The sequence below is a fragment of the Salarias fasciatus genome, chromosome 10, assembly GCF_902148845.1.
Source record: "Salarias fasciatus chromosome 10, fSalaFa1.1, whole genome shotgun sequence".
Taxonomy (NCBI): Eukaryota; Metazoa; Chordata; class Actinopteri; order Blenniiformes; family Blenniidae; genus Salarias; species Salarias fasciatus.
Window position 1 is genome coordinate 14,908,907 of NC_043754.1, and position 27,019 is coordinate 14,935,925.

General features: G+C 42.4%; 1 protein-coding gene across 2 annotated transcripts in view; it reads left to right on the top strand.

Annotated features, from left to right (window-relative positions):
• The first annotated feature begins 700 nt into the window (after nt 1–700).
• fnip1 (folliculin interacting protein 1) overlaps nt 701–27,019 on the top strand; it is a 33,971-nt gene continuing 7,652 nt past the window's right edge. Inside the window, exons 1-12 of one of the 2 annotated variants that reach the window (XM_030100606.1) lie at nt 701–881; nt 11,877–12,006; nt 15,689–15,826; nt 15,909–16,009; nt 17,056–17,130; nt 17,441–17,532; nt 17,958–18,041; nt 20,038–20,109; nt 21,556–21,691; nt 22,553–22,754; nt 22,972–23,057; nt 26,863–27,009. In XM_030100606.1, the coding sequence (XP_029956466.1) occupies nt 790–881; nt 11,877–12,006; nt 15,689–15,826; nt 15,909–16,009; nt 17,056–17,130; nt 17,441–17,532; nt 17,958–18,041; nt 20,038–20,109; nt 21,556–21,691; nt 22,553–22,754; nt 22,972–23,057; nt 26,863–27,009 (1,355 nt within the window). In that variant the 5' untranslated portion in view covers nt 701–789. The remainder of the gene's footprint in view (nt 882–11,876; nt 12,007–15,688; nt 15,827–15,908; nt 16,010–17,055; nt 17,131–17,440; nt 17,533–17,957; nt 18,042–20,037; nt 20,110–21,555; nt 21,692–22,552; nt 22,755–22,971; nt 23,058–26,862; nt 27,010–27,019) is intronic. The other variant, XM_030100607.1, reaches the window with a different exon arrangement.

Consider the following 27,019-nt stretch of genomic DNA (forward strand, 5'->3'; position numbering starts at 1 on the left):
CTCATGTTACACCAACGATTTAAAAAATCGGATGCTGCACAATGGCCGCTAGATGTCAGAAAAGTATTTTGTTTGGTGGTCTTTCTTTTGTCCTCACTATCGATGTTTTGTCTCGACCCCCACATTTTTTGTGTGAGATATACTTGTTGTCTGTATCTCTTTGTGTCTGGCTATTTATCCTTGTTTGCACTATTGAAAATGATAAAAGCAACGCGTTTAATGCTGAGAAAATAAAAATGTAAAGTCTATACAGAAAAAAATGGCTTAATATGTATATAATGTGACTGAAAACGTTCAGGAATTACAGAAAATGTGTGAAATGTTTAAGTAAATTAATAAACAACTCCCATAAATGAATATTTTTGAATGCCTGTTTTTATTTATTTTTTCTTTCTTTCTATTTGCCTCCCTAAATGCGTTTATTGTATTTGCTTTTGTGGTGCAGATCTTTCAAGGATATCTCTGAGACAGTGTGAAGCTTCTCCGCTCATATTTGTAAGATTTGAGTGAATAAATTTCATGCTGTCACGACTCCCGACAAAACATCAACACAACCAGTCCGCTGACCACGTGGTCCCGCACCAAAAATATCAGCCAATAGCGTAATTTGTTGTAGCGGCAGCGTCGGCTCAGCCAATCAGAAAAAAGCAGCGGGTAACCAGGCAGCTCCTGTGACTAATGCCTGTCATATGACTGTGACACCCATGGAGACAGTTACAAGGAACAAGATTTGCTCGTGGATTTGAAAAGGAAAAGAGACCTTCTGTACCGAATTTATTTTGGTGCAAAATGCCTCCGACTCTCTTCCAGAAACTTTTTAACAAGCGGAATGCGTTTTCATCGCCGCCCCCGAGATGTAGCAAGGAGGACCCCGCTTTCAGGTGGGCTATTTAAGTGTGTATAACGTTGTACGGCTGTGCGTTATTTTTTCCTTAATGACTTTTCCGTTTGTAAACATGACGGTCTGTGAGTGTGTCGTGAACTCTGTGACACTTTCCCGTGGGACGCTGCGTAGTTTTGGGGCTTATCTAAGATGCAGCAACGTGCAGGCAGACGTGAGAGACGTGTGGTGGTTAGCTAACATGCTAATGCTAGGTCCGAGACGCTGTCTAACCAGGCAGCGGCACGCTGTCTCCTGGTGGGACCTCACGAGAAAGTATCCCAGCGTCAACCTCTTTCCTCATTTACGTTTTTAATCCTCATTTAAGCCCGCCACTCTAGAGCTTCTGCTACTGACAATTAACCCTGTTATAACACACACAATCTCTTTGTTAAGCCTTATTGGACACGTAGCTTGTCAAAGTTGCTGGTTTCTCCTTTGTCTCCCCACCCGTAGCCCCCCCTTTGTGTTTCGGCGGTATCGGCAGTTTCGCCTGCTTGGTGGCGTACAAACAGCGAGGCTGCTGTGATAGTGCAGCCATGCGCCTTTTTTGTTGCCTCTTATCAGGAGCGGTTTAACTATGATAACTTGGAGTAAAGTCGCAGTGGCTTCCCCTCTGTCCTGCCTGTGGTGCTGTGCTCCTCTCCGTCCGTGAGGAGGACACTGTGTGCTCTGTATGGCTGCACATGTGACCGCTTTACTCGCGGCTCTCCACTGGCCACCGCTTCTGTCTCCGTAAACACACGATACGCTATCTGTTAGTACTTTCATATTGTAGAAGTGCTGTTCAACCCCCAGCGATGCTCTTCTGCGCGAGCAAAAAGTGACACGTCCTGATTTACAACTGCAATTTACGAGGAAAATGCCTCCATATATCGAGTTTACACCCGTGATGCTGCAAACATAGATAGGATAGCGCGTCCTGATTTTACCATTGTAATCGGAGGAGTCTTAAAATTCAATGAAGCAGAAGATCGTATTGCATTGCCTCAGGGTTTGTTGTTTCAGACGTTCATAGGGTGATCTTCTCATCACTGCCAAAAGGTCTTGTTTGGTGTGTTTGAGCATGTTGACCTCTTGGTTCAAATGTTAATGTCACAACAGACCACTGTGACATGTTCAAGGAGATACAGCCCAATACTAAAACTCTTTCAGGTACTTTGTGCTGCTGATGGGGAGGAGGATTTTTGGAAAACTAGAACAAGGAAAGAATATGTTGTGTTATCATTCCAAAAAGAAATAGAACTTAATTCAAGTTATGAAATAAACTAAAGTTGCATTCAACCATCCAGAGCAATGCATCATTGAAGTGGCTTGGTACTCCCACAGTTGGTTTGCTGTCCCTTCTTGAATGTTACTGTTCACATTCTGGGTCAGGGTCCGGTCTGCACTAAGGGAAGATGCTCTTCTTAGATCTAACCACAGTCACATTGGAAAATACTGCTCCAATTCTGTCACCCTCGGTGGAAATAATTACCAGTGGACTTGAAAGATCACCTTCTGTTCAGTGTTGCATGCACTTTGGCCCACGTCTGTGCTAGAGCATGCTCCTCTGCCATAAAGGTGCCCCGTACCCAGTGATATAAATGCTGCGAGTGTGTGGCTGAGTGGGTAGGGGGCTGCTGGCTGGCTGGCACCCATCCTAGAGCAAACAGACAGGCAGCAGGCGTTTCTGTTAACTCAGTGGTCAGCTGTGCTCTTCATACCTCAGGCATAAGCTCCCCATTCATCAAGCATGAAATGCTGTGGAGATGATGGAGCTGTGGGGAGACGGGGAGAGGACACTTGGATGTTAGAAGGATTAGAGTAGACTGCATCATTTGTTAGTCAGGAACATCTAATGAGAGAAAATTGAATGCTATGGCTTTTGAAACAGGAGAGAGCGGCTTTCACGGTGGGATAGACTGAGAGAATCCATCACTCACAAAAGAATAATGTGAGGAAAAGGAGACTATTATACAGCTAGAATGTGGCGTTAGCTGATGGGAGAAAGCTAAGAAAATCAAAAGGTTGAGTTTGGTTTTTCCAGAGGATGCACAAAAGAAGGAGTGCAAGGCTTGACTGGAGTTAGTAGACAAAGATGCTGACCTTCAGTGAAGCATTTTAAAGACCTACATTTTCCTACCTGTTTCATTTAGGGAAATTTGGGTAGATGTACCTGTGTTTTTTTTTTTTTTTTTTTTTTTTTTAATTTTTTTTATTTCAGTGGACTTAATAGAATCAAAGCAATCTCAAGAATCTTGTTAGAGATAATTGCTGAAAATCTGCTTCAGAATAATAATAATAAAAAAAGAAGACACAGATGGTGTATAAAAGCGTATTGGTATGTTTCGCAGCTCTCTCACTCTGCATAATGCATCACTCAGCCCCGGCTCAGTCGCAGCATATCCCTGTGCCCTCCAGAATACCACAGAGGGCAGCAGGTTGGCTGACCCTGGGAGGAAAGCCCAAAAAGCCTCTCCTGTTTCCCTGGGTACAGCACCTGACTAAGAACAGCATACTGTACATTACACAGAGAGCTTCTGGCTCATCCTGTGGCCAGTCAGAGGCCTGATCATTAGCCAAAAGCTTTGTCCTCCCCACCAGCCTGCTGAGGAAACTTCCTCCTTGACCTGTGCCGTACAGCTCAACGTACCTGTGCTTTGATACAAAGGAGGAAGTATGTTAAGAGTGTAGGCAGTTCAACACAACATCCTGTACAGCCGAACATCACATCCTGATTAGAGTTGTCTGATACCAATATTCTTTTTGAGTGGGAAAAAAGAAAAAGATAAGACTTGACCAGTTGGGTTGTATCCCCACCTGTGATCTGGAGAAATGTCTGATATTGCACAACATTTTTTTTAGCATATCTGTTCTATTTATAGTGGTCTTTTTTTTTTCTTTGAAAGTTCTCAGAAGTAGTCGGGTTTCTGATCAGCATGGTGTCCTTCCTGCCTGTACACTTTCATAGCTCACTACGACATGTGAGTCTTCATCAATCTCTGGCTGTCAGATGGGGGACGATCACATGGCTGCGCTCTGTCACTAGCACAAACCTCTGGAAAGATATTTGAATGCAGTAATTGAGAATATTTACTTTTTGCAGTGGAAAAGTCCTATCTTTTGAAACTGGATCTTTTTTTATTAATTATTGTTCCTTAATTTTCACTTTAATCTGTTAATCTCACAGGCGCACATTTCAAATGTTCCACTACCTTATCCAAACTTTCCAATTCAATATGCTTCCTGTTAGCATCATAGACTCATGTTGTGTACATTACAGCTAGATACTGCCCGCTCCCATGCTTGTCTGTGCACATGTGCGTGCGTGCGTGCGTGTGTGTGTGTGTGTGTGTGTGTGTGTGTGTGTGTGTGTGTGTGTTTCAGGCTAGCCAAGGTCCTGTAAAGACAGCGGCTGTCATCAGGTTCCTATCAGGGCTATTTTAAGTAGTCACACTCGGGATTCGCAGAACTGCAGGGTCATGGTAAAGATATAGTTTTACGTAAAAGCTGCCCCAACGTCACACACTCACAGAAGCATTGTGCTGAGTGCTGCTATGTCAGCTTAGCATCTAGTTAGACCTCCATGCCTTCTTGCCTTGTGGCAATTGCATTTGAAGCGCTGATCAGGTTAAACGTGCATCACAGGATAGTACACTCAACTCCATGTTACGTTTGGCTTGTTTTTTTTATGACTCTTGTTCTTTTTGCAGTTTCAGATCATTTGAAGCCCTGACCTTAAATTAAACCATGTAAACCATGTTGGGTGTCACATCACCCAAATAGTCTTATTGCAGTCTTTAAGAAATGAAAAGAAGGCAGGCTGCGGATGAAATTTAACAGGACTACATGACTCTGGCTGAGAGCTGAAGTTTCATTAATTTAATATGGTACTTCCTGTCCATTCGCTGACTAAAAATTGCTTTGATGTGCAACATCTGACCAAACAGGCAAAATTGCTTTTCACTTTGCAGGCAAAACCCTGACTGGCTCGCTGAAACAGTTCTCCCCCACCTGTTTTACTCAGTCGGTCCTGTGACTCTGCGTGAGGCATAGTCATACAGTCATTACTCTTAACACGCCCATCACTCCCTTTGTGTCATGTGTTGTTGATTCAGAGGTTGCGACACCAGGTTGAGCTACAGTGTACATGTACTTGTTTTATGTGTAAACGTGTGTCATGAAAGAAATACTGGGTTTCTGAAAACCAAGACGTTCTATGAAACATTAAATATACACACAAATTGTTTACTTTGTAATCTGAGTCAAACACCGACGTGGAAACAACAGAAATAACAATCTGCCGTCATTCAGTGTGTAAATGGCTTGCTGCTGTCAATACGGTAACCTCTGGGTGTCGGAGCATCTTCACCAGCTCAACATCATGTGATTGTTGGAATGCAGAAGTGCTTATTGCAACAAAACCAGTGGAGGAGCAAGCAGATATGCAGGTAGTCAGGTGCTTTTGAGCTGTGTGTGGCAACTTCTTAAAGTCACTGTTCATGAAAACATTGTCTTCACAAAATTGTTTGGAAGCACTGGAGATTGTGAGAATGCTGGAAAGCATTTGTCAGTTTGTTATTAACAATTTTGCCATTGTTATTTTCACATTTTTTTCTGTGGCAAAGAGATAAGTGTGGTGACTGGAGGGCTGCGGTTTGAGTCCCGGTGCTGTAAAACTTGTACGAATTCAAATGTCTGGATGAATATGGACTGTGGCACACACAGCAGCACTAATATTATCACGGTCATTGTCCTCAGTTGTTTTCTTTTATTAAGTGGTAAAAAATCCCCAAATTTTAATTCATTTACTTTTAAATCTCGAAGTTTGACCCATCTAGCATTTTTTTTAAAAACATACCTTAATCATTTTCTTTCTACATGCATAGAATATAATAGAAATATATTTTTCCAGGGGGAAATTCTTAAATACTTGCTGATTATTGTCGTTGGGCCAGATGAATGTTCACTGGTGTAGGTTAGTTTTCAGTCCATATAACATTATGCACCACTCTTTACATGGAGGGTTTCAAATTTGTCATGTAGGCAGAGTCCAAAAGAGTAGTTACATGTCTGTGCAGTTTTGAGGTTGTGTATGCATGCAGAGCAGGATTGACTTCAGCAATGTGTATATAATATACATGTACTATATATACTGTTGGAGAGTAACATGGGTGCGCAGGATGACCCATAACATGCAAATAGCATTGCGTGTCGCTGGAATACTCATGTATTGGACATGTGAGACGTGAAACAGTTAGTCAAGACAGAGAGGTTGAGTTAGTGGCTAAATACAGATGTCATGCAGTCTGTATCAGATTGTTGAAATATCACTTTGAGAGTGTTCCTGTGCAATGATCTCTCAAGATAGGTCTCCTCTAATGTCATCGCGTACAAAGCAGGCTTCTCACGGAAAACTGGCCTTGCTTCATGAAGATTGTTCTTGATGTGGTTTGTTAGATGTCACACTTGGGCATAGTGTGAGTTGTCTCATTTTTCACTCCTGACCTTTGGCAAAAGAGGTGCTGTTCAATATTTGCCACATTAAAGATTTCCTTTCCAAGTCAGCCAGTGTAGTAAAAGCCTAACTTACAAGATACCTCGCTAAATGCTGCCGCTGTCATGCATGTTGAATCGTGGTTTTGCTTTCAGTTGCCTCATTTTCAAATCCGCTGGACCTCTGCTGATATCCACAGTAGAAATGGCTTTAAAAGTTACAAGCTCATGGACCTAACAGAATCCTCTGCTGCACTCAGCCGGAAGAACGTCACACAGCTTGGACCAAGGGAATGTTTATGTAACCGTCTCTGACAAACCCTACACACACACACACACACACACACACACACACACACACACACACACACGCTCCAGTGACAGTTGAGGGAGAGCTGGCTTTGCCTTCATTGCTGGCTGATGTCAGACACACTGCAGTCTAAGAATCGAGCTTGCTCGCTTTTGACCTTTTAATCCCGAGTTGCTTTCAAGCCCCCGTTAAGATTGATGATGGCCCATCATGTGAAAGAGATGAATTGAAGCAGGGATGCAATTACAGCATGCATTCAAGTGATCTCCGAAGTCCAGGACTGGGACCAAGCGCTGGAGAAAAAAATGTGTCAAATCATCTCGCTAGTGCTGCTGTCTGACATCTAGAAAAAAAAAGAAGTGCATACACAAAAAACACAGGTACCCACATGACTTTTGAATGGTCTGTTGATAATGGTAACTTTTTCAGTCCTTTCTGACCTATTGTTTAATTTGCTGCCTGAAGTGAGCTGTCACTTTTCACCAAAAGAATTTTTCAGAGAAACGCCGTTTGTTAACAAGGATGAGTTGTAGATTTAAATTTATTGAGCAAAGAAAGATAGATAAGATAGATGGAGCACAAAGGAACATAAGAAATGGGATTAAGACACTACACATTGACAATTACCTACTGTCTTTGTCTTATCACAGTGCTCTTTGGCTGTCAGCAGTCCAGGCTCACTGCTGTTGCTGCCTCTGTACTGTCCAGCACACACAGTGTTCCTGCGATCACCTGATAGTCTCATGTTGTTGTGTGAATTTAGTTCACCGCTATTCTTAGACCCTGCTTTGGCTGGGAGAGCAGAGGCAAGAGGAATAGAGAGAGAGGGAGAGCGAGGGAATGAGGGAGAGGGCTGAGAAAAGACTGGCAGACTCGCAATGATGCCCAGGTAGGTAGGAGTCGGTAATATTTAACCTGACTTGCGTGCGTGCGTGCGTGCGTCCAGGCATGATCACGTTAGAGTAGGTTTCCAAACAGTGCATGTGCTGTTATTTTAGGTCTTTGTCTTGTTTGAGAGTTGGCAAGTTAAGCGTGCCAGCTGGACAGCAGGACCGCTGTGGCAGAATTTTTTTCTGTAAGCCGCAGTGGTGATAATCAAGATTGATTGTATCACTTGCAGTCATGTTATATAATGTGGATTTTTGGGTTTGTGGTGAAGTTTGCCTTTTATTTCTCGGGGAAGAGAAAGGCTGTTTTGTAGATGTGTGAATGAAAACTTTCTGTTTTACATATTTTATTACTTCCTAAATAGGAGGAGTAATCATTCATAAAAAGTTGAGGCCACTCTGGTTCTCCTCTTGGTGTTTTGAAATACAACAAAAATAAAAAAAAAAATTCCTTGTGGCCCCTTTTTCTTTAAAGATCAACAGGTTGGTCAGTGAGAGAACTGTATTTTCTACCTGGGTGTTTGAATATTTGAGTCACTTTCACTTCAGACCATCGAAGTCACTGCAGTACAAGTATGTAACAGCCATGAAGTCATGTGCTGCTTTTATGAATGACTCCCCTCTCTCCTCTGACAGTGCTGTGACTGTCACAAGCTCACTGATGGGGAACTTCCTCTTTCACTCACGGTCTGCCTATTCTTTCTCTCTGATGCTTCTCTGACTCTGTCAGATGTTTTTCATTTTCTGCTCTCAGTGATCTCCCACCTCAGTATTAAAGCTACATTTTGGTTTCTCATGTTGTTATTTTTATGGCAATTTGCTCTTTTAGGTACCATTTAATAACACAAGTTTAATTTGATTTCTCTGCTGATTTCTTGCCCTTTACACTTCCACTTAGTACTCTTCTCAAAGAAGGTTCTGTATTTGTTTTTCCCAAAACATTTTTCATTTATTATTTCTTTTTTAAAATTTTCCTCAAAGTTGCACATTTCATTTTGCTTGTACACAGCATTCAGTCTTATTTATTGTTGCACCCAATGTATAAAATGCTGGAAATTCTGTAAAATAACATTTGTCACTATTGTATGAAATTAGTTAATGGCAAATATCATCCCTGTCATGTAGTGGTCACAATTTTGTTTGGCACATTAGAACCAAGAGGATATTCAGTAATAAACCACCTGTGAGAAGCTGTTGTCCAGTTACAAGAAGAAAATGACACTATAAAGGAGCCACCTATGTAATTTTACACACAAGCATACAGTATATGTTCGTTGTTAAATTAGATACAATGTCAATTGAACCAATTTTTTTTAGGCCAGTGTACATTTACAATCTTATGCCGGCCACTACATCATTCTTTCAGTGCTCAGATTAGTCAAAAGGTTAGATCTTTCCTTGATGATTTTACCATTGTCTATGCATAATGTGATCAAACACAATCATCCATTTACCATGGGCCAAAACAAACGATTAAAGGATTAACAAATGAGTGGCCTTTCACTTGCTCATGGGTGCTTCACTTTGGAGGTCTGCAAACTGATTAAATCAGTCAGCAGTGTCCCTGTGGCTGAAGTGAGATGGTTAGTCGGGGTAGGTACCTTCAAACTGTTTCAGTTTGTACCACTGCTTCTATGGAAGCCCTGCAAATCACAAAAGATCAAATTCTGAGCAAAGTCATGAAATACAATCAAAGGTGAGAACCTGTTTTGATGCATTGCTGCACTGGTTGTTCTTTAGATAATCTGTTGTTAAAGTACTTTCCAGTCTCTAGTAATGACATGCATATGTTGTGGTTTATTTGTGAGGACTTGTTACATGTCTGGTAGCCAGGCGAGACTTGGGGGGAGTGAGAGCCCCCTGAACTGTTTGTGTGTGTTTCTGGCTACAGAAAGCATCAGCTGGTTTGTCCAGATTTTTTTGCTCTAGACACAGACAAAGTGTTGTTTTCCTGTTGGTCCTGTAATCAGAATGTAAGTCAGGCCTGAAGCGAACCCTTTCACCTCCTCATTTCGGCATTCAAGCCAAAACCTCATTGTTGGTTGTAGTTTGTTTTTTGGCAAGTGTTTTGTGTTTTTGACATCACTGGGTGGAAGTTAATGTTGAGCTAGTCTGGCTGTCTCAGAGCCGGGAATCATTTCCCAAGGCAAAAGCACACACACACACACACACACACACACACACACACACACACACACACACGTATGTATGTATATATATATATATATATATATATATATATATATATATATATATATATATATATATATATATATATATTTTTTTTTTTTTTTTTGGTGTGTGTTTTTTTTAATAGATTTACATTCTATTTTCTGGGTGAAATCTGTTTTTAGTAGAAACAATTTAAAGACATTTAAATTCCATTAATGTGAATCAGCACACTTAAAGAGAAATGTGGCCGATTTTTTTTTTTTTATTTTAATTTTTTGAGAAAGTCTTCTAAGCCTAATTAAAATCCCAACTGTGGCCTCAGTTTTTGTTTGTTCGTAGGTTTTGTCGCCTGCTAAGATAGAAACATAGTGAGTTGCAGGACTGGCCCAAAATGTCAGGTCAGGTCATTCTTCATCGTCGTTTGAGTTTTTTTCTTGTGTTTCTGCCTCTGAGAGTGTCAAATGACTTTGGTTTGACTACTTAGCACTAAAGCAGCAGCACATGACTCCCTTCCCTTTTACAACCCTTGCACTAATCATTTTTGCCTCAGAGAATGCTGGCCAAACTTTCACACCCATGTTTAGTAAACAGAAGTTCACATGCATGGGAATGATAAAGGGTCACACCTTTTTCTCAGTGCCACACAACCATACGTTGTCACAGGTACTCTCTTCTCAGCTGCAGCACCCTGACCAATTATTGAAGTGTTGCTTTTGATTGCCAACCTGTGTCGGTGCACTATTTACACCGACGAGTCAAATGGGCTTAACTGTGCCCATTCCATACCCCCCTAAAGCCCATTTACAATAAACACTTGTGTTGAGGTGCGCCCTGGCTCCCCTGTGAAAGGTTATATTTAGGTTCGGCCCTGTGTTCCTGTGCCTGACCCATCTCTCTGTCAGATGTAACAGAAATCCTCAACCGTCATTCTGTCCGTCCAGTCTGCTGTCATGTTTATAGCCTCCACTAAATCATCCAGGGGAATAAGTTTCCCCAAAAGCAAAGGGTGGAGTGAGGGGGCCTCAGACTGTGATGAAGGTCTGGCAGTCACACTCAGGGGGATCCAGATCTTCAACAACATTCATTACAATTTTTTTTTTTTTTTTTTTTTACCTCAGATGTCCAACATGGGAAAGTTGAATGAAACTGTGAGTTACTTAGCAACAGCTACAGAGCAGACGCTGCCAGCCAAACCAGCTTAGCTCTTATTTAACTGGTGTCCAGAGTCTGCCGTCTGCCCGGAGATGTGTCCCAGCATTATATCGACCAGAATTAAAACAGAAATTCCAGTATGCCTGCTTTGGTAGTTAATCATCAATTTTATTATTATTATTTTTTAATTATTTAGTTGTTTCTGAGTTTTTAAGCCAATCATGGTCATCTAGAGTTATAGTGCCAGTGGAGTTGGCCATGGGTGAAGGCAGGTTGCAACCTGGACAGATATCGACTATCTACCCATTCTAGTGACTCACTGTGACTCCGTTAAATCAGTATCGATATTTGTGGTTTAATTTCTGTCAAAAATCTAATAACTTTACATTTGCTCCTTTAGCAGTGAATAAGAGCTTTATGACTTTAGGAACGCTTTAATGATGACTCGGCTAATATGGTGAAGTCGCATGCCTTAAGTGGTTTAAAGTTCTTGGCTATCTTGAGCCCATTGCGTGTTGAGTGGCAGCTTGTTATCTGGGTACACTGTATATCTATAAATCTGGTGGGCATTAGTTTGCCATGGCATGCTTTGAGTTTTTCCGCAGATTGGGGTGTGAGGTGGATGAATGGCAGCTGATTCATCGAGTCAGCTGGCTCTGACCTGGCCACAGGAATGCATGACGACTTTAGCAGTGTTTATTACAAAGTTGTAAATGGAAGTTTGATGCTTCCAATGGCATTCTGAAGATATGGGGGCTTTGCTTTGATGTCACTATGTTACATAACAAAATCACAGTATATTTGATGATAAAACGGACAGGATTTGCTTTATTATCGCCACATTTTTTTAGAATGTCAAACAAGAATTAAAGCCCTGTTCAAATGTATTCAATGTCATAAGTACTGCTTTATCAATTTACTTGTGTTAATGCTAATACATTTGTCTCTCTTTCACCTCCCATCCTCTTCTACCCTGTCCATCACTCCTATAATTCAGCTGGCCTCTTCCCCAGCTGGAGCCCAGTCAGATCAGGCTCATTGTGTACCAGGATTGTGAGCGGCGTGGCAGAACTGTCCTCTTTGACTCCAATGCCAAGAAAAGGGCCACGGAGGAAACCCCAATCACTGTGAGTCACATGTTTGCTGTGTGTTTTTTAATACTTTTTTCTATATGTTCATGACAAAGTTTTTTTTAATACATCATTAAACCCTCTTTAAGGCCTTTTTACACGGTCCTATCTGTCAGTGGACTAATTGTGTCACCTAAAACTGGTCCGTGGTGCAACAAAGTTTGGGGAGCCCTGCTCTAACACCTCAAGGTTAAAACCTGGGACCACATTGGGGGGCACTCGACCACTAATGGTTATCACATGATGCACGGCCACATAGCCGAGTTAGGACTTCACTTCCAGACTGCTGACATGTTAACCACTGGATTGCTCATGGTGCTTACGGTGCTGTTGCCTTTTGCCCATTTCCAGGAGCTTGTGATTGGGACTCATTGGACGATCTGCGAAGTAACCTTGCTGTTGCTGCCTATATTCAGTCTCTTGAACCGTGGGTTCGTGTTAAATTTTCCACTTTGTAACATGTGGACTCTCTGACCTTCAAAGCTGATGGACAGTCAAACTAGTCGAGCAAAGATAAGAGCACAGTCACAGAGGTGTGACCTACAGCCTGTCATGTGACTGATTCATGATGTTCAGAGGACACTTGCTGCACGTAGTGCTGTGGGAAAACTTACTGCCCTCAGATGTACAGTGTCAGAGATCAGGGGTCACCAAGTTCGACTGTACACACATCCTGAGTGTGTCAATTAGTTTTTTTTTCTTTCATTTAAAAACTTCAGTCTTACTTTGAAAGACTTGCATCGTTAGAACCACTTTTTCACCGCAGAATAAAAGTGAAATATTATGTTAAAAGAGCTGTCTGTCTGTGGAAGTGATTGCTCATCCTCCTTCACCAGTCTGACAGAATAATTAAACCAACTTCTAAATGTACAGTCTGTGCAATAATAGCTTCTAAACGTCTTAATAATCTTAATTGGCGGTCTGCTTTGGGTGTGTGGCTATTTTATGCTTCACGGTGATTCACTTTTCCATTTAATTGTGAATAACCCCTCCAGATATTTTCACAATGCCGCTGTGTGTTCCTGTCTGATCCAGACTGGTTTGTTCTGGTGCTCTTATCTCCAATAATAATAGCCTCAGCTGACAGCCCGTGTGTAAGCAGCATTCTTTCATCCTCACATGACGGCCGTGTCACTCACTGTCTCTGTTTCCTTTTCTCTTTCTCGTTAACCATGTCCTCATTTTTTTTTATTGCCCTGAATGTGTTGTGTGTCCTTGTATGTATTTTTTATGCCTTTATTACTGTTGTCTGCTTTTTGAAATGAATGCAGTTAACCTGGTCTCCTTTACTCAGTGGATTTATTTTTTGAATCCACCAAACTCTTCATTTGGTTGTTTAGGTGGTGTCTTTTTATGCCTGTTTCTTTTTTTTTTTTCTGATAATGTCCACCCTTCTTCATTAACATTTCTGTGACTTCAGCTTTTTTTGTTCCATTTTCTTGTTGATTTTTCCATTTTCACTCATTGCATCTTCTTAATGCTTCCCTTCTTAGCTGTTTTTTTTTTTGTGTCCGCCTGCTCTCTCTTACCTTTTTGCACCCACTGTCCTTTTGCTTCACATTACCCTGCCATCACACGCTCGTCTTCTGCTGCTTTATGTACGTCACACGGACATTCAAATTAGGTTTCTCCATTTGCTCACCTTCCTCCTCTCATTACACTGAATTCATTGAAGTTTGAATGAGGCTGGTTCCAAGTGTGAAAACCACAAGAACAGTTCCTGGCCCGATGCTTCCCACTGTAGCCTCTCTCGCTCTGAGCAAGCTGCATTCAGGGCCCCACCTCTGCCTGCACTCACGGCCTGTGAACAGATTTCACCCATCCCGTGTGAAGCAGGAAATTGCAGTCTGCAGAGAATGCAAAAACTCTTTTTCATCAAAAGTTGGAGCACCACCATCTACGCAGCTGTGCATCTGTGTGTTCATGTACATGCTTTTCTGTAATTGTTCTCAGCTCAGCCTCAGAAAAAAACACCACTTTGAATGATCTGGGCAACATGTGGATATTCACATCTAAATTGATATGTGTAAATTCCCTCACAATCTTGTATAGTATCACACTGGCTTCTTATTGATTTTAACGACACATAGTGCCATAAAGTTTAATCTGACTTGTTGAAGCACCTGACCGTTAAAATACAGTTAACGTTTCACCTGCCAGAGACATTAGGATGAGTTTCTCTCCAATTGCCTAAACCCAACAAACATTTTTGCATCACACTTTTTTTTTCTCACTATTTTTCTGGAGAATTCACATTTATTTTGTGGTGCTGGTGGTTCATAAAAGAGCCTTTGTTGCAGTTTTTACTTTAACTTTGACCCAGAATTGTCTTTGTGTTAAAACTTTACTGGAAATACTGAAAATAAGAGCTCATGTCAACATTTTGACAAAAAATATTGACATGTGAATTTTGGGCCTTATATCAGAACTGCAAGTAAATTTTTCAGAAGTGAATAGAGCTTGGAAAATGCAGTAGGATGCACTGCAGTGTGTTTTGGAGTATTCCCTGGCCTGATGTCAATGTTTTTGGTGCATTCTGCATTGTTGGGGCTTTGTCAGCCACTGTGACTTTTATCACATGATGAATGTTTTTGTCAACTCAGAATATTTCGGAGAGATGAACTAAGAAAAGGGCGAATCGAAAGACAAGGGTGCAAGGAAGAAGCAGAGGAGGAAAGGTGCAGACATGCACGGGAGAAACGAAATTAAGAAAGTGCGTGAAACACAAGGAGACACGACGTCTCCTGCAGAGAAGAGAAATGTTTTAAAGCAGAGAAAGCAGGCTGCAGGAATGAGTGGCGAAGGGAGGGGGAGAGTGATTGCAGTGTTGCTCAGTCACGAGTTCTCCAAAGAGTCATATGACTGGCAGTCACATGCTGCTGGACTCGGTGTACATACCTCACACTGCACTGCAGCGGACACACACAAACACACCCATGTGCACACTCAGAGAGAGCTCGCTCCGAACCAGAGCGTATGCATGTGCTTTCTGCAAAATCCAACACACTTCAATTAAAAAAAAAACAAAGAAACACAAAATATATATGTGCAGAAATCTACAGACAAATGTATGATGTGTTTGTAAAACAAGTGGAAAGAAAAACCTTCTTTTCTCTTTTCTCCTGTCTGCTCTCTTTCTCCCCTCGTCTCCCTGTTACCCCTGGCAGATTGAGAGCAACAGTGGTTTCAAATGAACCATTACCAGAGCCTTGCTAATAAGAGGGCACACACACATACACACACACACACACACACACACACACAACCTCCCCCTCCCCCTCCCCCTATCGCTCCCCCTCCCCTTCCTACCCTCCCAAATGCATTCCTCTTGAATAGGCTGCCAAGTTAAGAAAACACATGACACAGACTGATTGAGCTCACATTGCTTTTAGTTAGCTGTTTACACAAGTGCCTCAGGATTAGGTTTCTCTGGTTTTTGACCTACAAGGCGCGACTGCATTTATGTACTTCCTTTTTCAACATATATACCTCATGTTAACATTTAATTAGGGGTCTTTTTTTAATGAAATAAAGAGTGTTCATGTTTATTTGTCTGTATTGTGGTGACATTTAAAAAAGATCTAAGACTCCCAGTTATCCTGTCTTTTTGGCTTCTCTGTGTCATGAAGGGAAGCTTGAAAATAAGCATCGATTGAGATGTTGCTTGTTTGTGTCACAGAGCACTGAGGCCCAGGTGAAGATGTTCGGGAAATGCTGCCAGCTCCGTCCTACAGGAGGCAGCAGCAGTTCCCTCGACAGCTCCTCATCTTGCACGTCTGAATCGAAGGAAACCAAGGAGCAAGGCCACCGCTTCCAGGTTACACTCACGGACTGCTTGGAAACTTCTTCATTGCTTTTAAAGGCAGAAACATCTCGAGCATCTCTCCTCTAATCCCCAGACCCCAAGGTGTTCATCTGATGTGGTGATGCTGGGTGAGATGATGTTCGGCTCCGTGGCCATGAGCTACAAAGGCTCCACTCTCAAAATCCATCAGATCAGGTAAGAAGTCAGTGGCTTCACTCATCACACCTGAAAGGACATAGAATAATTGAAAAAAATAAACTTGTTTTACTATAAAAGTTTTAAAGTTTTTAGGTTAAGGTAAGATTTTCTTTTTTTTTTTTTTTCAATTTTATTTTTTCAAAATTTCACACATTTTTAAAACAGAAACAGTAACAACAAAGAACCAGAGGTGTACACAACAATACAGGAGATCATACAAATTCGGGTCTCTTAGGTAAAACATACATTAACCATTTTGTCCATACTTTATTAAACTTATTCAACTGGAGTTTCTTATGAAATGTTATTCGTTCCATTACAAATATTGAATAGATAACATCATGCCAGTCATTCAGGTCAGGGCAAACACAATTTAGCCATTTCTTAGTGATTGCTTTTCGAGCTGCCAAACTCAGTATGCCGAACAGATGTCTAGTCTCCTTTTGCATATCAGTGGAATGTAAACATCCAAATAGTAACTCATCCCAATGTAGTGAGTGTAAGTTTAATATGGATTTTATCTCTATTTGAACCAACTTCCAAAAAGTTTGTATTATTGGACAAGACCAGAACAAATGGTATTGTTTTACATCATGTGCACCACAATGTCTCCAATAGCTTGAAGAACCTGAAAAGTGAGCAGTTTGTGCTGGAGTTGTAAAGTATCTACAAAGGCTCTTCCAACCAAAGCATCTCCATAGATTAGAACTAGTAATTTTCCATTGAAAGGCACAATGATTTAACCAAATCTCATCCAATATTTGCACATTTGCTTCCTTTTCCCATTTTTGCTTTAAATAATTTGTATTTGACTTATTTAGCTCTTGGAAACCTTTATACAATCTTGAAATCAATTTAAGACCTGAATCTGCTATGAAAGTAAGGTAAGATTTTCTAGTGTCACTGAAGTTCATTCTGACTGAGAAAGAAAAAGGAAAGGGCAAAAGATAAGAGCAGTGAATGTGAATGGGCATCCAGGCAAATGAGACTCACACAAATCAAGCCCCCGCTGATAATTGTGATCTTTGTCCTCACGCTATCAGATCACCACCTCAGCTAATGCTGAGTAAGGTTTTCACTGCCAGGACGGGCGGCAGCGTGTACGGCAGCCTGAACACGTAAGCAGTTGCATATACACACACACAAACTCATAAATACACTTCCACACTTTTCGCTCTGATTCCAGTGGTGTCGTTTTCCTAAAGTCAACAGATGCAGATAAGCTTCAGTTTCATCGTTCTAACTCTCATGTGTCTCCAGTCCTCCAGTGTGTTTGCACTGAGGTCTGCCTCCACATTTCTCTTTTCCATTCCTCTTCATCCAAACACTTCCCTTCACTTAGACTCATTTGTAGAAAGTGAATTCAAGCTAATCTTAATCGTAAATGTAATTATTTTAATTGCTAACTTCCCTTTTGGACTCCCACAGGTTACAGGACAGCCTGGAGTTCATCGGGCAGGATAGCAACACGCTAAGACCCGATCAAAACGCCGGGCCTAACAGTCTCCTAGGGAACATAGGTAACTTAAGCAACTAAAAACAATATATAATTATAGTATTTTATGTTATGTTGTTGAATGTCATTATTTTTTGTTGTCTATATTGTCTGCTGTTGATTTGAGATGCAAAACAATTCACACACTAAAGCAGCGAGGGTTAAAAAGTTACTGGTATTTTCTGTGCTCTCTCATTTTTGTCTGTCTGACTGACCGACTGACCAACAGATGATATTCGTCTCTACTTTATTACTTTATTCCAGACTTAATAAAATAAACCTGCTGTAACTAACAAAATAGCTGGACAGTGGGAGGCAGCCAACTTTTCCTCCTTGCTCGTTCACTAATCAAGGTTTATGTTTTTTTTTTCTTCCTTTTTTTTTTGTCTCCTTCTCCTTCTTCCTCCCAATGTTCTTTTCCATGTTTGTTTTCTCGTTTGTGCCGCGCAGGATTTTCTCAGCTCTGCAGCCCTCGACGGGCCTTCTCTGAACAGGGCCCTCTGCGCCTCATCAAGAGCGCGTCTTTCTTTTCAGGTTGGCGCTTAAAACTGGCCGCGCGTGCCAGTCGCATGCGTGTGTGTAGGCTTTAGTTCGATTAGCAGTGGTTGTATGAGACTCAGCTCTCAGTGGCTGCATGCCTGTGTGGTGATCCTTTCACTCCGAAGGGTGGTAGTAGTAGTAGAAGAAGTTGTAGCATGCGGAAGCATAGCATGTCTGCAAAGAACCTGAGTCAGATAGCAACTGTACAAATGGTTTCTGTTTAAAAAGATGAATAAATAAATTGTCTTTACAAACTGACACAGTTTTGGATAATGGTTTAAAAGTATAATAGACTTAAAGAATGTAAACTGCCACTTCATAAACCATGCAGGAAGGATGTTAATCTTCACACATCGTCCATTAACTTTTTTCAATACTGTTAGTGTCACAGAATAGCCTCAGTGCTCCTATTTTCTCAGAAACCTCATGAAAAGTATCTGTTAGTAGTATCTGACTCAGGTCTGCAGGTGCATGACACAGATGGAGAAATGCATGGGGACTCACTGGTGTCGGCGGCCGTTTCATTAGTCATTTCTTCTACAACTTTCCTCCTTCTCTTTGGGTTATTCACTCACTTTGACTAACTTGGACTGTGCCAGTGGTATGTGGGCAATGCTTTTAGGCTCAACATACAGCAAACACTCCAATTTAAACATTTTTAAACATTTCTGCTTTTCCAGCAGTATTTCTTGATGAAAAGGAAAACAAAACTGTTCAGTTTTCTCTGTGAAACCTCAAATATTTCATTCTCAATCCCTCTTTCTAAATACTGTCAGTGGTAAAGGAGAATCCTTCTCCGTGTCTCTGACAGTGAGTGTGATCCACATGAGACCTCAGCGATTGTATTCACACCTAAAATATAACACTGAGTGGTTTTGCTGGCAGTATTGCTTGGAAGCTTGCCCATGTATCGTCACCTTGAAAAGAGGGACAGTTTATTTATTTATTTATTTATTTTTTTTTTTTAACAATGAGCCTGGTGTCTTGTGTTTAGGGGAATTAAACTTAATAATGTTAGTTTTTCTGTCTGTTTGCTGATTCAGATTTTGGGCTTTACATCCACAGATAACAACTCAGTTTTTGCTTATTCAGATCAAATCTCCATGTTTTTTTTAATAGTATGAGCCACAAAGCTATCATGGTATGTCATGGAAAGATTGCTTTCAAAATCAGTAATGAAAGTTTTATTTATTTACAATTTTCAATACATTTTAAGGAGTTTTCAGTCTGGTTGTTCCAAGCAGCTACAGAATAGTCACGGTGCACCAACAGAAACTCTCTTCTCCATCCAGCCAGAAGTATGACTTTGCTTTCACATCCAGATGCTGCCGCTGTGGTTTTCCACCCTGGTCAGCTGTTAGCAGCAGTGACGATTTTACTATTTTACACCAAAGTGTTGACATAAAGGATATTGGAGAATGCACAAGCAAGCCCTGTGACATCCAGGCTGTGCGATGTGTTGTGGAACGTCGTATCCAAATTGCTGCAGCTGTTGCAGACGGTGACAGCGAGTGACTCATTGAGCAAGAGTGTGCTACAACAGTAGCACTTGTCTGCTTTTCCTGTAACACGTCCTGTTTTGGGAGTTGCAAATATAATGGGTATAGTAACAGCCTTTCTGAGCGGTGTTAGAAGCCAAAACGAGCAAGACAGAGTACTTACCGATATATTTCTAAATGTGATCCTGTTACCATCATAAGTCTCTTTGCAACAAGTTGAGATTTTATTGCTCTTTCTTGGATGTGACTGCTGATATTGTGAAGCATCTCACTGTTTGATGATGAAGAACATCTTCATCATGGCTCATTTTTTTTTCCCCACTCATATCAAACTGGTTCTCACGGGGTTTTTGTTGTTGTCTCTGCTCTTTTCCCACTCTGTCATCACCTAACCCTCTCTTCTCCTTTTCAACCTTTACGACTAACCAAACCATTCACACTCTCTCTCTCTCTCTCTCTCTCCCGCATTCCTCCCTTCTCCCCTCGTCCAGGTCACAGTCACCCCATGGACATGCCTGGCCGAGGTCTGCACGACGAGAGGGACAGCGGCATCGCCAGGTCAGGTAGGTTAATGAGACTAGAAACCAAAGCCTGGATTGACCTACACTCACTCACCTTCCCGCGCTGCAGTTAAGCTTCCAATTGTTCTTCCGCTTTTCTAAAGAGGTCAAGAAACCGAGCATTGAGAGTTTGTGAGGAACTTTTTTTTTTTTTTTTTTTTTTTTTTTGAGGCATCATAAAGTTTCCACAACAGTTTTCACCTCTGGGATTTATTTTCAGAGCTGCACAGAACGTAAAAGTGATCCACCTGTTCATGGTTTTAAAGGTGGAGCCGTTTTAAACGAGCCAGTAGATTTTCAAGACGTCGCTTTAAGCCCCAGATTTATGAGGCAGACAAAGATGCGTGCCGGCTTCCATTCATTAAAAAAGATACAAACGTGTTCCACTAAACACTAGTCTGGTCTCGCCACAGGCGATTCTCCAGATCTAACCAGAGATGTATTCAAAGATGTGTTGCGGATGAGGGTATTGACTTGTTTACTCAGCTCTGTGGGCCTGGAAAACCTTGCCCTGGTGAACTGACCTCTGCCCAACCTGCTATTCCCCCTCATCCCCCCTTATCCAAACACCACCATATCCCACTGGCATGGCTGGTACGAGGAGAATTGAGCTTTCTGCTCAAACATGGGTCACATGCAGAGGATTAAATATAGCAGCTCTCAAAACCCGCTACTAGTAAATGAACTTTCTAATTTGAGCCTCGTCCTCTCATATCTCCACTTTCTCCACCCCCGCTCTGCAGTCAGGCTGGAGGGCTCTTCTTCTAACTCTGACACACACAATTACATATATAACCCACTGTATCACACTGCTACAAGTGTTTTTGTTTAGTCTGTATTCTCTTGAATACAGTCATCTGTGATCAGTCATCTGTCACTCTTAAAATACACACAAGATGACACTCAGAAATCAATGATTCATGTGACCATCGATCGGTGCCTGCTGTTTGGGCTGTAAATAACCTCGTGATTGGGGCTCGTGTTCTGGGTGCATAGGTTGACATTACCATGCCAAGCCTGTTGTAAAGCCAGGCTGTTCAACAAGTTTTGTCATGTGACTGTGAGCTGGCTCGCTGATATTGGATCTCAGAAAAAAAATGTCACGGGAGAATAGCAAGCAAAGGCGGAAATGAAGTGAGGAACATGAGTTTTTTTTTTTTTTTTCTTTTAGTGTCACTATGTACACTTAATGTTTTGTGTTTGTGAGCGATCTGTTGGTTTGTGTGAGTGATGTGTCATTGAGAATGAATAGCTCTGCGCACTTGTTGTCTGACTCAGTCTTGTCCTTTTGCTCTTTTGTCATCCACCATTCCTTCCATCTGTTCCCATCTCCCTTCTGTGCTCCTCCTCCTCCTCCTCCTCATCTCTGCTCTCTTGGTTTGTGTAACTGTTCTCTTTATTCACGCGCCCTCCCCCTGCCTCTCTCTACACCCCCATCTGCCCTTTTAGCTTCTCTGAGCAGCCTGTTGATCACTCCCTTCCCGTCCCCTGGCTCCTCCTTGACCAGCAGCTGTGCGTCCAGCTACCAGCGTCGATGGCTCCGCAGTCAAACCACCAGCCTGGAAAACGGTGTTTTCCCCCGATGGTGAGATGTGCGCAAGCATGCATGCATGCCAACACACTTTCAGATGGTTGAAGCATGCATACAGATTCGTAAACTTGCATAATCCTGCAGGTTTGGATCGGAAAGTGCACACTACATTGCCATTGTTTTTACTATCAATTACTGTAATGTTCCTGGCTAGCCTACGAGATGCCAGAAAATACTGGAAATGTCATTCCCACTTTCATAAGTGTGGAAAAAATTGCATCGCAAGTTACTCTTCCCCTGCCAACCCTGAAATATTAATTGAAGAGGAGTTTAAATAAGTTTTAAACCTTGTTTTGGTATTTTAATGGAAGCCTCTTCTTTCTGATTGTGTGGCTTTTTATTGACTTACTAATTGTTTCAGCAATAAAACACACAGAACGGTTGCAGAATAAACAATTTCCCCCACAGTGGACACACACACACACACACACACACACACACACACACACACACACACACACACACACACCTTTAGTGAAATTTATCTTGCATTTCCTTCCTTCAGCAGAGAAAAATGGCCCACACTGCGGCTACGTGCTAATATCTTAGACCACAAACAAACTCTCAGCGCTGTGGTTCTACAGGATGCTGTGCTGGTCTGCAACTGTAAACGCAGCTGTCAGCCTCTCAATGCACCATTCCCTCGGGTTCAGCAGCATCTTGTTTACCAGCTCCCGCTATTGAAGAGGCCAGGATTAAAATTCTTTTCACATGTATGCTATCCTCATAGGCCTGATGACTTCTGAGTATTGGATACATGTGAGAAGAATTTAAATTCAGCTTGGACTGAAAGCTGTATGGTTTCCTTATGTTCCCCATCTCAAGTTGCATCCATGTGAACCCTGTCACCGTCAGGTCAGTGGAGGAGAGCTTCAACATGTCCGACGAAAGCGCCGGCCCGAGCCTCGGCGTGACCCGGAAGAAGAAAATCGCCATCGGGGTCATCTTCATGCTGTCTCACAACGCTGAGGAGAACAACCGCTTCCAAGACTTCTTTTTCTCCCACTTCCCGCTTTTTGAAAGCCACATGAACAAACTCAAGAGCGCCATCGAACAGGTACATCAGTAAACGTCCTCTGTGCTTTGGTTTAGTGTTATCTCTATTCACTGTCCTAAATCCCATTGTTTTGTTGACAGTTTAAAGATGATCTCGCCTTTAACATCCCAACATTGTTGTAGTAATGCATGAATTGACCCAAAATAGAAATGAATGACAAGTTGATCATTTAATGATCCGACGCAGATTCTAACATTTGTGTTGTGTCATTCACAAGGCCATGAAGATGAGTCGACGATCAGCAGATGCCAGTCAGAGAGCTTTGGCTTACAGCCGAATGGTTGATGGACTCAATGAGTTCAGGTGAGGCTGCAACTCGTCACACGCATCAAAAGTTATAATTAATATGAAAACATGTATATGTATTTATATAACGGGGCTGTAAAGTATTATTTTCAGTGGTCTGGAAGCTGCTGCTACGAAGGAGCACAATGTGACCTTTACGCATTATGAAAGTTACAGCAAACGTCATCCGATCCTTACATAATGGCGTCTCGGACAACCCCCCCCCCCCAGTGAAGCTGCTTTTCTCGTGACAGACTTTAAATCAAGATGCTAAAATAAATTCAGTCAGATCGGACTGATAATGACAGATTTCAACTCCAGTTCTAGACTTGTTTGTTGCAGTCCGTCTGCCAGTGGCAAAGCTGTTACGTCCCGTCAAGTAGGTCACCCAGTGCTCATATTCACCCAGTGTTATGGTGCTAACTTCTGGCTGGCTTTAATGACCTGAGAATTTTTTTTTCAAATGCTTTTCATTCCGAACATGTTTCTTTAGCTAATGGGATGCCGGCGTGTCTATTCTGATACCAAGCGCCAGTTTAGCTGCTTTATCTTAGTAACTGAAACTTTTAAAGCTGCAGGGGTTTGTCTGGGAAAAGTAAAGCAATTATCGTCATTGCCCGTCGCGCTCATACTGTACGGTACATAACTGACATGAAATGAAAATGAAAATGTTGCTGCAGTTGCTTTGTGCCGGGTTGAATAGGCTGCGCGACGATTCATGTGATCTTCGAGTAACTCGGCTGCGGTGACGTGATTCTCTTATTCTTGTCTGACAACTGATGCAGTGTGCTCAAGTGTCCCAACAATCAATAATTAATATCCACTCACCTTTATTTGTGGGGCGCATGTCATGCGGATAGTTTCTATTTTATTAAATACAATGAATTTTATTTTGGTTTCTCCTTTGGACTTTTATGAGAAAAAAACAACTTTGAACATCGTGTTTCCAGCATGAAAACCACGGATGTTGCACAGTAACTGCAGTTAAAGTTCTTCACTTCCAGCCTCAGGTTGCGTAGGTTGTGTTTAGGGAAACTTATGTGACCACAGTTTTTCAAAAGCGTGAAGTTACTTCTCAATTCGGCCACTTTTTCATCTCTTTCCGCTAAAGCGGATGCTTCACTTGTACACTTCAAAGAAACATCGTTTCCTGGAAGGATGTGTTGCTTCTGTCTAAAGGCCCAAAATATAAGATCATAAATTGATACTGAGTAAGATCTATGATCGCATTTATGAGCATGTCTGTCAGCGTGGGAAATTCTCGCTCACGTCGTATGGTTGATACTTATCCACACACATTTTATGAGAGAGCGCACTCCTGCCTGTCCTCACCGCTGCTTTCACCCGCCTCACACACACACTGGCAGTCGGTTCCCTGTTTGAGGTTTCCTCCCCGCTGCAGTCATATGCTTGTTGGCAGCCGTCCGCGGCAACCCAAGCCTCTCCGGCAGCAACCCTATCTACCTCGGACACTGGTCACGAGCACCAGAATAGTAAATAACATGCAAGTGCCAGCAGGAGGAATGCAGCGGCTCAGGACTGACAATATCTGTAAAATCTCACCTTCAGACAGCAGCTAAATTTAAAGGTAAACCACCTTTGCCATTCAGAGGTTTGACTTCATGGAACATTACAGGAGGAAAGTGGAAGAAATGCCTTCACCCTTTACTGATTTGGCTTTGACGCAGCTGCAGGGTGTGGGCACGCACACACGCCCAGGCTCGCTGGTATAGATAAGCTGTGCATGTACGGAGGCATGTGTGCGTAAGCAATAAAAGCCTATAACCGGGGGTTATGTTAAGGTTTGAGCTTGGGAGAAGCAAACCACTTAAGGTGACAAGGTTAGGTGTTCAGTTCCCCTTTTAACCACAATCACATGATGAAGGTTTCCTCCGTGCACGTATCCTTACTTTGAATGACAAACAAATAGAATAAACACGAAGGTCAAAAGTACAAAAGCAGTATGCAGGGCACTGAAATATGACAGGAATGGTTTAGTTTGGTCAAAAATGTATAAATAGAAGTGGTGAAACAAAAACACTGGATTATGATAGCTGCCTGTTAGGAAGTCCTTATACATTGAAAGCCAGTTATAATAGGCATCCATCCATACATGCCTCACAGCTGACTGTGAGCGAAGGTTGGAGACATCCACAACATTCAGTCACAGAGCAAACAGAGAGACAGACAGACACACACACACACACACACACACACACACACACACACACACACACACGGACGCACGTAAGCTCGACACCACCTTGCGACCCCGTTAATAAGAATCCAGAACCAAAATACTTTCACAGAATTGCACAACCCGTTTTGCATTTACTCATGTCTACAAGAGGCTCTTTAAAAAGTCTCATCAATCAGCACTGAAGGTAAGAAAAGTCATAAAGGGGGTCAGAAATATTTGATTTGTTGCCCTTCATAGTGAAGTAATTGAAATCTGGCCCCTAAGCCTGACGCATCAGGCGAATCTCACAGCCGTGCACTTTAAAGTTCACCTGAACAGCTGCTGGACAGACACAGAGACTCGATTTCCTCATTCATTTGGCAAATACTCGGCCACCAGCCCAGTGGTGGGCTCTCAGTCAACATATGTACCCCAGACACAGCGGGGTCAAGCAGGGATTAAAAGGCTGAGTGATACTTTGGAATGAATAAAGCATTATTAGGGTCATTCGATGCTGCAGAACATGACGGATCATCTCGACTGCCCTGCTGACAAGCAGATGTAAAGAGACATGTCAGGTTGCATAAAGTTTATCCTGGTTTACCCTGCTGGTTCCTGTCGCCATAAGGTTTCTGCAACAAATCATCTAATTGATCATCAAGAGTTTGATACTACTACTATCTCATGGGAGGGTTGTTGCAAGCCGTGTTCACAGATCCGTGTTTTCTCTCCGAGTGCAACACGTCCGCATCTTGTCTGTCTCATGATTTGTTGCGCCTCAGCCAAGTTTGTGGGTTTATTGCTGAATTAACCTTGTTTACAACCTGAGATCTCCCGCAGTGTGCAGCGAGGCTAAATCATGCACACGGCACGGGGTTTTTATTTCACACCAGCAGGACCTGCAGGTCCCGTGACCGGTTACCTGGGGTGAGAGCAGCTGGCTACAATTTATCCGACTGCGCTGGTGTCTGATCTTCATTTCCTGAAGACCGCAATGAGCGCTCAGTTTATGTGTTTGCAGTGGAAGAAAAGCAAGCGTAGAAATGAACTTTAAACATCCGATGGTCTCATAAAAAGCATTTACCTCCTTTATGTGTCGCCCGTACAGCCCTGTGTGCTCGAACTGAGGAGACGGCTGCTGCTCATTTTAAAAATCTGACTCAAAAGTCCTGATTCTCCACATTTCTGAGGCTGTGGAGATTCCCCTACGCCTGTGTCAAAGCTTGGCCCCTGGCCGAGACATGCTAACCGGCAGGCCCCCACGTTCCATGGAAACTCCACTCCTTCTCACAGTCTCAATGGACAAACGCCCCAACTCAGCCACATACAGATGGATACACACACTGTACAGGCTAAGCCCGAAAGAATGTGTGTGTGCGCGCGTGAGTTTGAGTGTACGCAAGGTCGTCGGACTGTCTCACACACACACACACACACACACACACGAAACAAGGGTCTCCCTTGGCCTCAGTGCAGACAGCACAGCTCTGTTAACTGAGATCTCTTTTGTTTACCCTGAGAGACAATAACGCGCCTGTTCCCTTCTGTCTGTTTTCTCCTTTTCCCCTCGCTCCCCTTTCATTTGCTCCCTCCACGCCCCCTCCCCTCTTCATCCCTCCATCCTCTGCTGTACCTCGTCTCCAGGATGACCATCTGCGACCTCTACACCATGCCGCGGGTAGCCGAGCCGGTCTGGCTGACCATGATGTCCGGAGCGTCGGAGAAGAACCAGCTGTGCGGTCACTTCATGAGGGAGTTCTCCTTGTTGATGGAGCAGGCCTCCAAGAACCAGTTGAGTGTC